This window comes from Diorhabda sublineata, chromosome 7, assembly GCF_026230105.1.
Source record: "Diorhabda sublineata isolate icDioSubl1.1 chromosome 7, icDioSubl1.1, whole genome shotgun sequence".
NCBI classification, from domain to species: Eukaryota; Metazoa; Arthropoda; class Insecta; order Coleoptera; family Chrysomelidae; genus Diorhabda; species Diorhabda sublineata.
Window position 1 is genome coordinate 22,149,709 of NC_079480.1, and position 16,354 is coordinate 22,166,062.

Here is a 16,354-nt window from a genome sequence, read left to right on the forward strand (position 1 = left end):
TTTCAATCGTAGTTTCATTCAATCAACATCTGTTTACAGTCTACATACCAACAATTAATTAATTAGCCAGATTTACGTAATAAATATGGTTTCTAATTAAACGATTTCGCTACAACCGACAATAACAATGGCGGATGCCAAGGGGTGCTTAGCACCCTTCTTGTTTTCGCATTGTTCGCTATGGAACTAGATTGCGGTTATGTATGGGGGTTTTGTGGAAAATAAATTCGCCCCTTTCGTCTGCACCCTGTATTATGTCTCTTTTGGGGTAATTAAAATTGAAATTTGTTCTTTTTTGGTTGAGTTAAATGTGGGGAGTTGAGATTTGAGGTTCCGTTAAACAAATCCAAGGATATGGAAGTTGTAGCAATTCAACAAACGATTCAAGTGAGTAGATGGAATATTTTTAAAAAATTAGGACATGCTGTATAATCGTGTAATGAGATATGTTTCGTGGAATATTCGTGAAAGTACATTTCAACAGGTACAAATTCTCGTAATTACCATCTAACTACCAATAATTAATTTGTTCCTTTTCTATTATTGCCTATTTTTGTTGTTATCTGCTTCAACATTGAACTTTCTCATACTGTAAATTCACCATTATTTCTAAATTTAATAATAATTAAATAATTTGATTCGTAGCGTTTTGAGTTGTTCTAGAAAATTTGTATAATTTCGAAACACATTTTTAAAATTAGATTTGATTAGTTGTTTCGAAAATTTTTGATTTTTTTTAAATTTGGCGTGTTTTTTCAAAAATTGTTCCTTAAGTTTTCCAATATATTTTTTTTTCAAATTAGATACGATCGTAGCATCTTTTTGAAAATTGTAGTAGTTTCTGGACAGTTCTTCTGAAAATGATGCGGAATTTCATATAAATTCATCTTTTTATTGAAATTCCAAAGAAATTCGAAGAATGTTCAATGATGTTATCGCAGAATGGGATACATACTAAACATTTTTCAGTAAATTTTGCACGAAAATCTACCATTTTCTGGATATTTTGAGAATTTCTGGGATTTTTCTGAGAAATTTGCTTATACTTCTCATATTTCAGTAAATTTTCAAATGCCTAGAATTTCCAATCATGTTTTTGCAAAACTCGATCAAATTTCATCATTTTTAGAAAATTACATCACTTTGTGGACAGTTGTCTTCCCAAATTCAATACTTTCAGGAATATTTACGATTTTTATATAAACCGGTAACATTTTAGTAAGAATAAATCCTTCTAGAACTTTCCACCAATTTCTGGACAATTTGACAAGTAAATTACTTCACGCCAATGTGAAAAACCAAATAATTTCCTAGATATTTTGGAAATTCATGAGGTTATAAGTTATTTTTTTCAAAATGAATAATAAATAAACAAAAAGTATATTTAATTTAAAAAAACATCTACATTAACACTATACACATTTATCTATATAATAACTAAAAAAAGTAAACAATCAAATTTCAAATAATAATACTTTCAATTATTTGTACACGATAATTCTCATGAAATTACATTTGATACCGAAAAATGTCCGGAATGTTCACAGCGTTTCATCGAATCACAGATCGATTAATCGAGGAAATTTTCCGTTTTTTTAAATTTGAAATAAGCCGACGAAATATCCTTAGCGCGTTGATAGTACAACTGTTTCCCGCTGAGTTTCAAATTGAATATTTCGTTATAATCTTTACCTTCGTCTAATTGTTCGACGGAAGGCGCTTCTTCTTCATCGAGCATAGTCAATTTCATCATCATTATACCCCCAACAAAACCGAACCAAGCGTAACTTTTCCAATGTCGCTTAAAATCGGCGTAACTGAAAATTTTCTCTGGATCGCTGCCAAGTTTTATCAATGATTGTGACATTATACTGTAATAATAATTCAATAGCTCTTTCAACTGATCTAGTTCTTCTTTGGAACAAACGCTGAATAAAAATTTACCTACGTCGAAGAGAGGTGATCTTATAGCTGCTAGTTGCCAGTCTAGGATTGCTACTGCTTTTGGGGAGTTGTTATTTTCCTAAAAAAACAGTTTAACGTTGGAAAAATTGTATGGAAAACGGAAAATTCATAACAATTATTATAAATTCATTATCACTAAAAGTGTGTACCGAAACAGAAACTCAAAGTATTCAAAAAAAGAGTTTGGAACGTGGAATAATTTTGAAAAATCTTTGGGAAACGGAAAATCATTCAAACAATTTCTAAGAAACAATAACTGGCTGTAGAAGTGTTTGGAAAGGAAGAATTACTTGGAAAACGATCTAAAAAACCAGTTTTATTATGAAAATTGTTTAGAGAGTGGTGAATGATAATCAGGAATGTTTAAAAATGTCTGGGTAGGAAAATAATTGAAAAAAGTGTCTAAAAAAGAAGAATACATACTTGGGAAGTTAAGGATATTTAAAAAAAGTGTTTTGGAACATTGGCTAATTTTGAAAAATGTTTGGAAAACGGAAAATCATTCAAACAATCTCTGAGAAACAAGAACTGGCTGTAGAAGTGTTTGGAAAGGAAGAATTACTAGGAAAACGATCTAAAAAAAACCAGTTTTATTATGAAAATTGTTTAGAGAGTGATGAATGATAATCGTGAATGTTTAAAAATGTCTGGAATACGAAAATAATTCAAAAAAGTGTCTAAAAAAGAAGACGTACTTGGGAAATTCAAGTGTTTTGGAACGTGGGATGGTTTTGAAAATGTTTGGGAAATGAAACAAAAACATTGAAAATTGTGTCGAGAGAGCAAAAATTGTTTTACAAATATTATGAAAATTGAAATAATTGAAAACAGTGACTCAAAAAAAACGAGAATTCCTTCGAAATGTTTCAATAAAGAGGAAATGTTCGAAAAAAAAATTTCTAGGAATGTGAAATTAAAAAACCAAAATATAGCCGTTAAAGTGTCCAAAAAGTGAAAATTTTTGGAAAAACTATTAAAAAAAGCCTGTAGGAACTTTTACAAATATTTATAAACAGGCAATTACTTCAAAATGTATCTAAAGAAGAAGATTTACTTCGAAAAATGTCTAGAAACCAAATATTAAATGCGAAGAATAACAAGAAAAACTGTTAAAAAAAATAGAATTTTTCAATCCATGACGTTTTTCATATTATGATCTTGATAAATAACTAACCTCATACTGAAACAAATAATTATTATTCCAGTTATCCCCGTGTAGGAAAGCAACTTGTTTTTCTTCACTATTGAGTACATCCAATGCTTTTTTTAAAATATCTTTCATCTCTTCCTTCACTAAATTATACAAAGTTTGATCCCCGTGTATTTCCAAAGTTTCCAAAAAAGTATTCAACTGATCATGCATATAATTCTCAATAGAAGGAACCAATAACCAATTTTTAAAAACGTCCACGAAATTTTTCGTCAAGCTTTCGTAAGTTTCATTATCCTGATCTCTTAAAGCGAACGACAGCGAATGGAGTTCGGCGTAAGCTTTTAATACAATTTTACAATGATCGATATCCATACCTTTCAATCGATTGTAGAGCTTGTAACCTTTCGATTTCAAATTTTCAAAAATAATAACTTCGCTGTTTTTAAGCAAAACGTGGCCGTAGTACTTCGGAAACGAGTTAAACAACTCGATTCCTTTTTTCATTTGAAATTTATTGAACGTCGAAAAAACAGTTTCGTACATGAAGTTTTCGGTTATAAAAAAATCCCTGATCGCCAGGGAACTCCTGACAGCTTCCAAATCGCATCCTTTTTTTATTACTAGTTCTATTTTTTTACTAGTTTTAGAGTTTTTTAGATTTTTCAATGTTACGTAGATAATTCCGCTCAAATATCCGCTGTCTTTTGAATTATTACCGTCTACTATAACTTCGTAATCTTCTATATTTTCATCCAGGAACGGCTTCAACCAATTAGTTACTAGATCTACAGATGCCATGGTGATAAATAAGGATTCTGAAATAGATAAAAAATTTTAATGTTAATTAGAAAGTTGTTAAATCATTCTACACATTTGGGACGTGATAACGGTCTGTAAATATATTTGGGAATCATAAAAAAATGTCAAACTTCAAGATGGCGGTGTTAGATTCGATATTATCAAATCAGTATTGTCGTATCTTAAATCTTAACTGACAACCCTCGTAAAAACTGTGACAAGTGACGTGACAAGTGACAGTCGAATGAAAAAGTTGTTTATAAAGTGGAAAATTGTATGAAATTTTGTTTGAAATTCACATATAATTGACTTGATTTTCAGTTTTGAACTTTTACGAAAAAAAACGTGCAAAAAAGCGTATAAAACATAAATTAAACAAAAAACTGTGACGAATCTTGTTAATTATTATGTAAATTATAAAAAAATGATAGTTTTGAAGAAGTTTGAAATTTTCTGGACAACAACTACAATAACTTTATGTAAATCATATGAAACTAATTAAAAAATAAAGCGAACGGTAATTACTACTATTAAAGATATCAAAAATCTATTTGAAATAATTAATAATGTTTCATTTGAATACATTAATGTAATGGGAAAAAACTATAAATTTCCTATAATTTATAAGATTGATAACTACGTACTTTCGGTTTTTACTTTATTTTTTTAAAAACTCATGTTAGTGCTGTACTTTCCCTTATGTGACATGATACTGGTCACATTGACGTAACTTTAGAGGTAAAAGACGTTCTGGTCGTACTACTGAAGATGATGATGACCGAATCAAAGTCATAATTAGAGGATTGTCATATAACTGTTCTAGAGGCTACGAAAAATACTTAAAACTTCTTGGGCTAGTTAAGAAGCTTGAAATTTGATCTTAAACGAAATGAAATCGAACCTTTCTTAAGAAGATTCATCGCTGGTGATGAAAAATGAGTTCTGAACTAGCACAAACTACATGGAAAGCTGAAAAACCAAATGATCAATTCTGATGTTTACTGTGAACAATTTATCAAATTGGATAAAGCAATCAAAGAAAAACATCCCGAAAAAAGTTTAGTGTTCCACCATGATAATGCAAAGCCTCACACATCTTTGGGAAGTGATGCCACATCCTCCATACAGCCCTGATTTAGCAGCATCTGATTATTATTTATTTCGAAATTTGTAGAATTCTTTGAATGGTCAAACTTCCATAAATAACCTTGAATCGCAACTGATTCAGTTTTTTGCTGATTAAGACTAGAAATGGAATATGCCAAAAGGTTTTTGACCAAAATGGATTTATATAATTGATTAAAAACTATTCTTTGTTAAAAAAAAAGCGAAATTACTTTGCCCCCAATCAATATTATAGAAATATCGATATGAATGATTGTACAAAAGGAAAAAAATCCATAAAAGGAAAACTTGAATAAATTAAATTATTAACGATACTAAAACCTCAAAAAAAACCATGAATATTTGAAAAATTTGTACTATATTTTTTAACACGCAATTTCCTTTACCTAAACATTCTAATGAAAGATAATTATTCAGTAATTACTGATAAATATCATACATTTGTAATAGTTACCTTTGGGTGAAGGTTTCAACTTTGTTTTAATGGTATAATAAAATTCGAATATTCATTCCTGTGAAATGAAATCTTGTACAAATCATACTTTCACAATTCCGCCAAAATTAATATTTATTTTTGGCACTCGAATAAATGTCCTACATAATAATAGACGTATGGTTATAAAAAACAACCTTCACTTTTTGTATTATAAATAAATCCAATTCACGTGAATGTATAAATTCAATCAAAATCGTTATTTAATAATAAATATATAGATTGTAATTGAAAAAGTACTTACTAAGTTTCTGTTTGTATCAAAACAAACTTTATCTACTTGGTACTTATTTAAAAATGAAACTTCCTAGCGTTACTATTTTTATTAATTGGCAGGAGATTGTTGCCAAGTGGACTGACTGAATGCAACTACTTGCTGTGATGAACGCCATGGGAAATATAATAAGTGACCTTCATCGTTTTATCTTCGAAATCTCCCAATAATAATATTTATTTTTAATGTTATAACTTTTATCGACTAATTTTGTACATTATCTAATCTTTAATTTGATTTGAGAACCGCAGAAATTGACGAAAGGTGTTTTCAACCACATTTTATACAAACTAAATAATTTACCTCATATATTCTTTTTATATTGTTGGTAATAATTGATAAATAATGTTATAAAAGATGAGGTTTTTAGCGAAAATCAATTTTTATATAGTAGAGTAGATAATTAAAATTTAAAGGCTAAACGTGGTTCATATCAATGGTTAACAATCAGTAACTTTCACAAGGACAACCTGTACAATCTAAAGATAGTAAAAATTAATTTTTCGATCGATTTTTTAACAATAATATATGCTTTGTTAAACTCGATAAGTTTTATGGTTTAGAAGATAGGTTTTTATATTGCACGTTTACTATAAAGAAATATAATATGAAAATAATGAATAAATAAATCAACATTTTAACAAAAAATCAACATCGATTTCTAGTTAATATATAAGCAAGAATAGTTGGTGATTATTTTAATTTCATATATATTTTTAATAACAACCTGAACGGTCAGCGATACTTAAAATTCCTCCAAAATGATTTCCCGTCTATGTTATATGATATTTCTCTAAACCTCCGCAAAGATATGTGGTTCTTAGTATAAAAAATCATCTTAACATTTTCTCTAATTGGTGGAAAAATTACAATTTTTGATAATTTCTTTAGAATGTCTTTTTATGGCGAACGGTTTTCTTGGCATATACAACAATCTAAAAATCTGAATATCTACTAAACCATAGATTTTATCAGTTAAACAAAGAGTTTAAATTATACAGGTTGTTCCTGTAAAAGTTATAGATTGTTAAACATTGAGTATGAATCGTCCCTGGCCTTCAGATAATAATGTAAAAAGTTCTAATTTCGTATCATCGTATGAGACATTTTTTTTATATAAAACGTCGATCAAATCCATGTATTATGTTCAAGGTTATTTTTTTTCATCTCAAATTCACACAAAGTACCAAAAGCAAAAAACTGAAAACCAGTTCTTATAAAAAAAAACTTGTCAGAGGTAAATTTTGAGACAGAATTTACAAACGGTTATTAGAAAATCATCGTAGTATTAATACATTTTTATATAATTGTAATTTGAGCTAATAAATACCTGCTTTTTGCAAACGAGTTCTAGACTGAGACTGTTAACAATATTCGCTTGGTTACTACAATAAACGAAAGTTGTTGTCGAACATTCGCACACCTGCGATTTAAAAAACAAAAAATATTTCATAGGCGCTGCAGTAAATATGTTCGAAGAGGTAGTAGCTTAATTAACATCATATAAAAATTAATTTTCTACTTTCAATACATCAACAAAAATTCAAACTTAAATTAATCTTAAACATACGAGGTGTAAGTTTTCTTTGTAGTATTTCTACAAGTTAAATTAAGTCACATTTATCAGAGAAATAATCTACTAGGTTTTCAGACAAAAGTTAATCAAAAATTAAAAGATTAATAAGGTAATGCAATTTTTGGTTTATCGATTTGAAGAGTAGCTTAAACAAAACCACGAATTTAAATTTACTACTCCTACCATGGAATATCACGATGTCTAATATATGAAATTAGGTATCTAAAAGTTTTACTGAACATTAAATAGACGATTAATTTCGGTTCTAACAAGTTGCCATGAAGACATTGACGATTTTCTTTCTCGGATTACCTCAAGGGATGAAATTTGGGTTTCTCACGACACCTCTAAAGCTAATCTGTCATTAATGGAATGGATACACACTTCGTTATTTCTAGACACTTTAAAAACGTTGTTTAAGACAAAAAACATGTTTACTATGAAGAAATCTTCAAGAATTTGAAATGGTTACCGCTTGGAGTTCGCTTCTAGCGATTTTCAAATTTCCTTGGTAGTCGATACTTCAAAGAAGATAACAAATATTTTGAATTCATCTGTACACTTTTCTGTATATCTTGAACCGGATTCGAGTTTCAAAAATAAAATTTCTAATGTTCCAGGAGGTTGAGAAGCCAAATTTTCTTGTACTGAAAATCGCTACTTCTGTGACCCACTCTGTATCATATCCTATTTTTTCCAGTTACACCTGAGATATTTGACGACGGCTTAGCATACTAAACAGTCTCCAGGTAAAAAATATGATTTATTCTTTCATGAATTTTACTTTATACGAAAAATATGAAAATGACATCGATGTGAATATAGTCCAGGAAATATATCTGTTTAAAAAAATGTAAAGTAAAGGGACTTTAAACCATTTATCTATTACTTTGTATCAAAATATGTGGAAATTTTGGAAATTATGAGCCTCAATAGCATATTAAGCACATTTTTGAATTGTATATGTATATGTATATTTTTATCAAAAATCGTCAGAATTTGTGGAAATTATGAGCTTTGACAGTATATTAAGCACTTTTTTGCATAAAATATCTAGATTTGTATCAAAATATGTCGAAATTTTGGAAATTATGAGCCTTAACAGCATATTAAGCATATTATTGCATGGAATATCTAGATTTGTATCAAAATGTGTCGAAATTTGTGGAAATTATGATTTTTGACAGCATATTAAGCATATTATTGCATAAAATTTGTATCAAAATATGTTAAAATTTTGGAAACTGTGAGCCTTAACAGCATATAAAGCATATTATTTCATAGAATATGTAGAAATTTGAGGAAATTATGAGTTTTGACAAGCATATTAAGCAAATTTATGTATAAAACATCTAAATTTTTATCAAAATATGTCGAAATTTGTGGAAATTATAAACTTGGACAGTATATTAAGCATATTTTTGCATAGCATATCTAAATTTTCGTCAAAATATGTTGGAATTTGAGAAAATTATGAGTTTTGATATGCATATTAAGCAAATTTATGAATAAAATATCTGAATTCTCATCAAAATATGTCGAAATTTGTAGAAATTGTGATTTTTGACAGCATATTAAGCATATTATTGCATAAAATTTGTATTAAAATATGTCGAAATTTGTGGAAATTATCAACCTTGACAGCATATTAAGCATATTTTTGCTCAAAACATCTAGATTTTTAGCCAAATTTATATATATATATATATATATATATATATATATATATATATATATATATATATATATATATATATTTTAGAGGATTAGGAATCTGCTACCAGACATTCAAGCTTGGCACATGGCGGTCTTATTTGCTCGAATAGTGTCGGGTTGGTGCTGCCTCCAGCATTCACCTACCGACTAAACCCTTCCCTCTTTCCTGCCTGCTGGCATCGCGATGGAACCACCTAAAGGTATTACTTCGTCGTGATGCCCTGCCTCTTATCCTTTTTTTTTATTGTCTAATAGTTTCTAATTGCTCTTGTTCTTTCGTCTCTTTCCTTTTGTGTTATAATGTTCGACGCCATAGTAGATATCACGTTCCACATTGTAGGAGACTGTAGCATGGTTTGGACTATGTTTTCTGGGATTATGATGGTTTTTGCTTCTGTTTCAGCTCGTCTTCTTTCATTTTGCCATCTAGGGCACGCAAAAAAGGTATGATAAACATCGTCCTGTTCATTGCCACAATACTGGCAAAGTGGCGAGTCTTTTATTTTGAATCTGCAGAAGTATGCTGCAAAGCATCCATGTCCACATAATAGCTGGGACAAGGCGTACGTTATCTCCCCATGTCCTCTCTTGTGCCAAGGTTTAAGTTCCGGTATGAGTCTTTTGGTCCAAGCGCCCAAGTGGTGTGTTGCTTCCCATTTTCTTTGCCATTTAGTTAGCGTGTTTTCTTTTTCTGTTGTTTTAACTGCTTGCTCTTTTCCATGTGTGGCGGTTCTCTCGTTCACCAATAGGTCTATGGGTATTATACCCGCCAATACTAATATTGCCTCGGTGGATACAGTACGGAACGCACTGCATATTCGGATAGCTAGTATCTCTGTATCTTGAGGAACATAGATCTATACTTCAGATGTTTCAGAGATTCTTGCCATACTGGTGCAGCGTATAGCATAATCGAGTGGGCTACCGCCGACAGCAGTTTGCGCTTACTTGACGATGGTCCCTCTCTTTTCGGCATCAGGCGGCTAAGAGCCATTATCGTCGCTTCAGCCTTACGGCTTGTGTTTACAATATGAGCCTTCATCTTAGCGCCCTGATCGAAAAATACCCCTAGGTATTTAGTTTGTGGTTGAGTGAAGACCGGTGTGTCTATTATATCGATAGTCACCTGTTTAACAATCTTTCAATCCACCAGCAGCGTTGCCTCTGTTTTTTCTGACGCCAATTCTAGTCCTCTGGATTTCATCCATTCCACAACCCTTTGCACTGCTAAGTTGGTCACAGCTACGATTTCGTTCTCCGTCTTCCCACTCGCTACTACCGCCAAGTCGTCAGCGAATCCAATAAGCACGACTCCTGGCGGCATATCCAGGCGTAGTACATCGTCGTAGTAGACGTTCCACAAAGTGGGTCCAAGTACAGAGCCTTGCGGTACACCACTTGTCACTTCCATGTTAGTTCTGTCGCCAATTAAGATCCTTCGGTTGGTAAAGTAGCTTTTTACCATTCGTATCAAATATGGTGCTATCTTTCTTTTTTCAAGTTCTCTTACGATGCCTTGCCAGGGTGCCGAGTTGAAGGCATTTTTGACATCCAGGGTCACTAGCAAGCATAGTTTTCTATTTTGATGTGCGAGTCTTTTTGCTTTATTTACCTCTTCCATTACTCTCAGCATAGCGTCTATGGTCGATTTCTTTTTCACAAATCCAAACTGTGTATCAGCAAGGCCTACCGTTCTGCAGATTTCTTCAACTATTCTTTCTTTTATAAGGTGCTCTAGTAGTTTTCCCATGCAATTTATTAGGCACAGCGGTCTGTATGTGTGTTTTGATTGTCCTTCTTTACGTGGTTTTTCTATGAGCAGCAATTTGGCGGTTTTCCAGATATCTGGGAATTCGCCCTTCAGGATTTGCTGGTTCATTACATTCAGACAGATTGGTGAAAGTCTTTGTGCGACACATCTAATTATCTCCGGTGGTATATGGTCGGGTCCTGCAGCCTTTTTTAATTTGATCCTGTTTGAAGCTCGATCCAGCTCTTCTGCCGAGAATAGTGGAATAGTGTCTCGTACCTCAGTGGTACTCCACTTAGTTTTCTGGTGTTGTGGGAACAGCTTCTTAGCTTCGTCAAGCATGAGTTCTTCTGACAACGCAGGAGGTGATCTCAAGCTCAGTTTATTCATCACTATCTTGTATCCCAGTCCCTATGGGTCTTCTTCAACTTCTTCAATGACCCTTTTCCATTTAACCTGTTTTGCTCTTAGGATGGCGTTCTTTAGCCGCGCTCTTTCTTCTTTGTAGGCTTGCCGGGATGTATCTTTTTGTTCTTGCGATATATTAGGTTTTTTATGGAGCCTTGTCATATTTCTCTTCCGTGTAAGGCATTTTTTCCGAGTCTCGGCGATTTCCGCTGACCACCAGTAAGCTGGTTTTTTCCTGTCACTTGGGATACCCTTTCGTTGGAATGTATTATCACATGCATGGCTGATGTTCTCAATTAATCTCTCTGGCTTTAAGGTTTGTTCTCTTGATGGTAATTTGCTTCGCAGTTCATTTATGAAGTAATCCATTTGTGTCGTATCCACCCTCCATCCGCGGCTCTTCATCTTCGTTCTTACGCTATCTTTCTTAATAGCTATATCAAAATAAATGTAATTGTGGTCTGTAAGATTTTCCTCTTCAAACACTCTCCAGTTCGTTACTAAAGGCGCTATATTGGTTGCCGCGAATGTTATATCGATAATGGATGAGCTTTGGCCTCTACGGAAGGTAGGTTCACATCCGGTGTTCAGTGAAATTAAGTTTAGTTCTGAGGCCCATTCAGAAAGAATATCTCCTCTAGAATCATTTGTTGTTGAGTTCCACATCATTGATTTCGCTTTGAAGTCCCCGCAAATCAGGCACTTATTTTTCCGTGTAGCCATACTATTTTTCAGTTCATTCAGTAAATGTTGGAACTCTTCGAGCCTTATATTTGGCGACATATAACAGCTATATATAGTGATTTTGATGCAGTCAATCCAGACAAATCCATTTCCCTGTCCCCAACCTTGTATCGATATGTGCTTGCTTGCTGGTAAGCAAATTGCTGCATCTATATTGATATCTGTCTACCAGCCGCTCTTTTTAGCTAGATTCTTGTTTGGTTCGCTTATGATTGCAATGTCTATTTCATTTGTAGCTGTTGTTTGTCGCAGTAAGTCATGTGCTGGAATACGCCTACCTAGGTTAATTTGAACTAGTTTGAACATTTTGTTGGCGGTTTGTTCGCAGCCTTTTTATCTCTCCTCTATATAAAGGGCACTTTAGGGAAAGTGGCCTATGACCGGGGATGTTGCATAGTACGCAGTGAGCTTCTTTCGTGCATTTTTTTTCTGGTGGTTATCTCCCCCACATTGTATGCACAATCGTGTTCTATCAGGGCCCTTGCAGAATTTGGCTATATGACCAATTTCCCAGCATCGATGACACGAGTCCACTCTCACCCTTTCTCTCACACTGCAGTTGACCAAGCCAATTCTTATTTTGCCCATTTTGAGTAGGCTATCGGCAGTTTCTTTTGGTATAAAGACGGTAGCTGCTTGTGTCCCGCCATAGTCAGCCCTCAAAGAGCTAACTCTTATGTCTCCTGTTGGTTTTCTTCCCTTGTCGATGTCTCTGATAGCAGCTTCCACTTCTTGTTTGTTAGTGACAGCATCAATGTTCTTAATATGGAGGACAACCTCCGCTTTTTGGACTCCTCTTAGCGCTTTAACTCCATTCCTTCCCCTAAGAGCTTCAACTAGTCGTTCTGCGCCCCCAGCTGTTTCCTCCATTTTGAGGAGTAGGTTCCCGGACTTCGTCATGCGGACACCCCCAACACTGTCATTTAATCCTTTCTCTTGCACTTCTTTTTTAACCTCCTTCAGTAAATCAGCATAGGTTCGGTCGCCTACATCAATGATTACTGCCTCTCCTTGTTTCCTGGACTGAGCTCTCGTTTGTCCCTTATTGTTTGATTGCATGCAGATGACAGCTTTCACGTAATTTTCTCTACATGCACACTCTAGTACCTTAAGGGCCTGGTCTTCGTCCCATTCTTTTGAGGGAACCACGGTGATGTGCTTGACTCCTTTGTGCCTCATCGCCTCTGTAAGTCTTTTACATGCCATATACAGTTGGAACAAGTCTTGTTCTTTGTCTTGTTCATTTGGCAAGCCGACAAAGAATGTTAAGTTTACTACTTCAGTCTCCCCTTCATCTTCCATCCAAAACTTGCTGTTACTTGCCACACTTATAACTTTTCCAGGCTGTATTTTGTTTGCTTCGACAAGCTTCCAAATGTGTGGTATTCTGACGGCGACTTCCTGCACAATTTTGTTTTCTACAGCTTTTTCTGTATCCATGAATATGGCTAGGTCTCTTCCATCTAACACTCTCCGCATATTTTCGGTTATTTTTTTTTGTTTTTTGGAAACACTCATTTCTCCACTTCATTCCAATCAAATTCTTCAGGGATTCTTCGTTTAGGCCTTTGGTTAAATGTGTGTCTATTTCGTGTGGCGTTAGCTTTTCTGGGCCGTCAGTTTGGGTTGACGAACATGTTACTGGTCTTTCGTTTGTTTGAGTGCCCACCTCACGGGTATTTATCTTCACGGTCTTCTCATCTTGCGGCTTGGGTTTATCCGGGCTGTCTACAGCTCTTTTTAGAGTGTCCTGGGCTTCTCTTGTCGTGAGTTGCTCTGTTAATCTTAGTAGTTTCGTAGATATTTCTCTAATTTCCTTTTTGGTATTTGTGCTCTCACGAGCAGTCTTCACTAAGGCTTTCGTTTCAAACACTAGGGAATCGATAATCCTCAGGATTTTGGTTCCCGGGTCTATTGTTTTCCTACTTTGTGACATAGCAATATCAACGATGCTAATATTTTCTAGTCGCTTTCTTTTAGCCAACTGCTGTATGTTTGAAGTCCAGCCAGTGTCATCATCATTTGACAAATTGGGAACGGATCCTCTTCTCCCAGGGGGAGATCTTGCTAAAGAGCTTCTCCTTGCAAAGGGGTCTATTTCCATTCCAGTCACCATATCCAGCACCCCGGCCTGGTCTCCTACCGCGGGAGCATAGTGGTCGCTTGTTGACGGTCGAGGGGGGCCCACTCTCTCACCACCACTCTCGACCGGTACTGAGGTATCCCTCCTCTGCACCGTACTTTCCTCATTATTTCGTTCCATAATTCATTTATTTTCAATGTTTTTGGAATTTGTTCGGGTTCCTTTCCTAGATCAGCAGTCTTCCCCACGACTAATGAGCCCGATCTACCCATTGATGGCCGCCCGCTTCGGGTCAGACGTCATCCTGCCAGTTTTTTGGTCCGCGCCGACTATTTAATTTCGCCGGTACCTCCCATATCTGGGAGGAGTGCCCCTATCCGCCACCTGGGGACGCGCTGGATGGGAGTACTGGCATCTCCACACCAGATATATATGTATATATATATATATATATATATATATATATATATATATATATATATATATATATATATATATATAATTGTTGTTGGGTTGGGTTGTTGGGCCTGATACTCGTATTAAGATAATCATAATAGTAAGTTTAAAATACGAGGTTTGATTATTAAACAACAAGTCTGGTTACACATCTCGCCACATACCTTTCCAAACGTTTTTTCCATCGATCAAAGAGGTGCTGGAAGTCTTTGGTTAGGACCTTCAGGAGCTCTGATTAACCGCTCCCATCGACTCAAATCGGGCCCATTTTAAGGTAAATCTTTTTCTTACCTTTCAAGGACCTCGATTATATAAACAGGTATATTAAGGGACTGTGTAGGACTGATTATATCAATGTATGAACATCTTTTAGTCCTGTGAAGTTGCCTGGAGTATTCTTAACAAGAATGTCCTCAAACTTATTAATAAGTTGTATAAAAGCTATCATAGACGATTGCGTAAAGAATTCAAAGAGCTGTTTTCACATACACAATATATACAAACTTTCTTTTTAATTTGTTTGTCTACTTCCATGTAAACGTGATTCAAATTTGTTTGTTATGTGTTTGTCATTCAAATTATCATAATTAGGCGTCATAAAATAAAGTTTTCAAAGCTTAAACATAAATCATTCGTTATCGTTTCTTCTTTAATAGACAGATAATTCGTGACCACTTAAGAATGTAATCAATTAATTGAAAGACGTTGTTAACAGTCGGAAGGAAACGTGGTAATTTGAAAATCATCGTTCAATTACAGATAAATTGAATAATTATTTTTCTTATCTATGAACTTTGTCGATTATACCAGCACAGATATAAATATTTAAACGAATTTAGCGTCAAAATTTCGATTATAACTTTGAAATCTCGTTATTTATAACGTCGATAAATTAGAACGTTTCGAATTTTGGAGCAGATGCGTCACACTTAGTGGACAATAAATACTTCCTGACCGGCACACAACATGACACAACCTATCGATACATAAATAAGGATATATTTGAATATAGGACTATGTTTACGTTGAATTTGTAACGAGATTTTTGACATATTTATGAAAATTGATATTGCGTTGTAGAGTTTGTGAAATAACCATCTTACATTCTGAAATTTTGGGGGTAACTTTCGATCGGAAATTTTGTTTTTTTTTATAAAGGATATTGAGTTCTGATAGCCATAGAGCTCTAATACAGTTAAATTGAAACTGGTTGGGGAATACTGGATGAGTTGGATGAGCTAAGCAAAAATAATGGATTCTAAAACGTATTGGTATAAAGGGGATTGAATTAGTAGACAGACTTGCTATTATTTAGCATATTAAGCATAATTAAGCATAAAATATCTAAATTTTCATCAAAATATGTCGAAATTTGTGGAAATTATAAACTTTAACAGTATATTAAGCATATTTTTACATAAAATATCTGAATTTTCATCAACTTTACCAGCTATTAGGCATATTAATGCATAGAATATCTAGATTTTTACCAAAATTTGACGAAATTTGTAGAAATTATGAACTTTGACACATTATTCAGCATATTTTTGTATGAATTTCTAGATTTTTATCAAAATATGTCGAAATTCATTAGAATATGTCGAAATTAGTGGAAATTGTGGATTTTGACAGCATATTTTTCCATATAATATCTAACTTTGTATAAAAAAATGTCGAAACTTGTAGAATATGGATTATAGCGGCATTTTCAGCATATTTTTCCGTAAATCATCTAGATTTTCATAGGAATATGTCAAAATTTGTGAAATTCATCGATTTTGACAGCTTATTTGTCTCTTAAATGTCAATAATC

At 33.5% G+C, this 16,354-nt stretch overlaps 3 protein-coding genes across 5 annotated transcripts in view; 1 reads left to right on the forward strand and 2 right to left on the reverse strand.

Annotated features, from left to right (window-relative positions):
• Positions 1 to 16,354, forward strand: part of LOC130446571 (EGFR adapter protein-like) — a 103,448-nt gene that overhangs the window by 24,713 nt on the left and 62,381 nt on the right. The window lies entirely within an intron of this gene.
• Positions 1,343 to 7,299, reverse strand: LOC130446572 (uncharacterized). Of its 2 annotated transcripts, none has more exons than XM_056782918.1 (3): positions 7,139 to 7,299; positions 3,140 to 3,933; positions 1,343 to 2,023 (listed from the first exon to the last, which is right to left on the reverse strand). In XM_056782918.1, exons 2-3 carry the CDS (start codon positions 3,914 to 3,916, stop codon positions 1,571 to 1,573), a joined length of 1,230 nt encoding a protein of 409 aa, XP_056638896.1. In that variant the 5' UTR covers positions 3,917 to 3,933; positions 7,139 to 7,299; the 3' UTR covers positions 1,343 to 1,570. The 2 variants fall into 2 exon arrangements, with proteins under 2 accessions (XP_056638896.1, XP_056638895.1); XM_056782917.1 differs by lacking the exon at positions 7,139 to 7,299 and adding an exon at positions 5,779 to 6,397 and having other exon boundaries at positions 1,346 to 2,023.
• On the reverse strand, positions 11,262 to 12,041 carry LOC130447088 (uncharacterized). Its single transcript, XM_056783746.1, has one exon. The coding sequence runs from the start codon at positions 12,039 to 12,041 to the stop codon at positions 11,262 to 11,264; it is 780 nt and encodes a 259-aa protein (XP_056639724.1).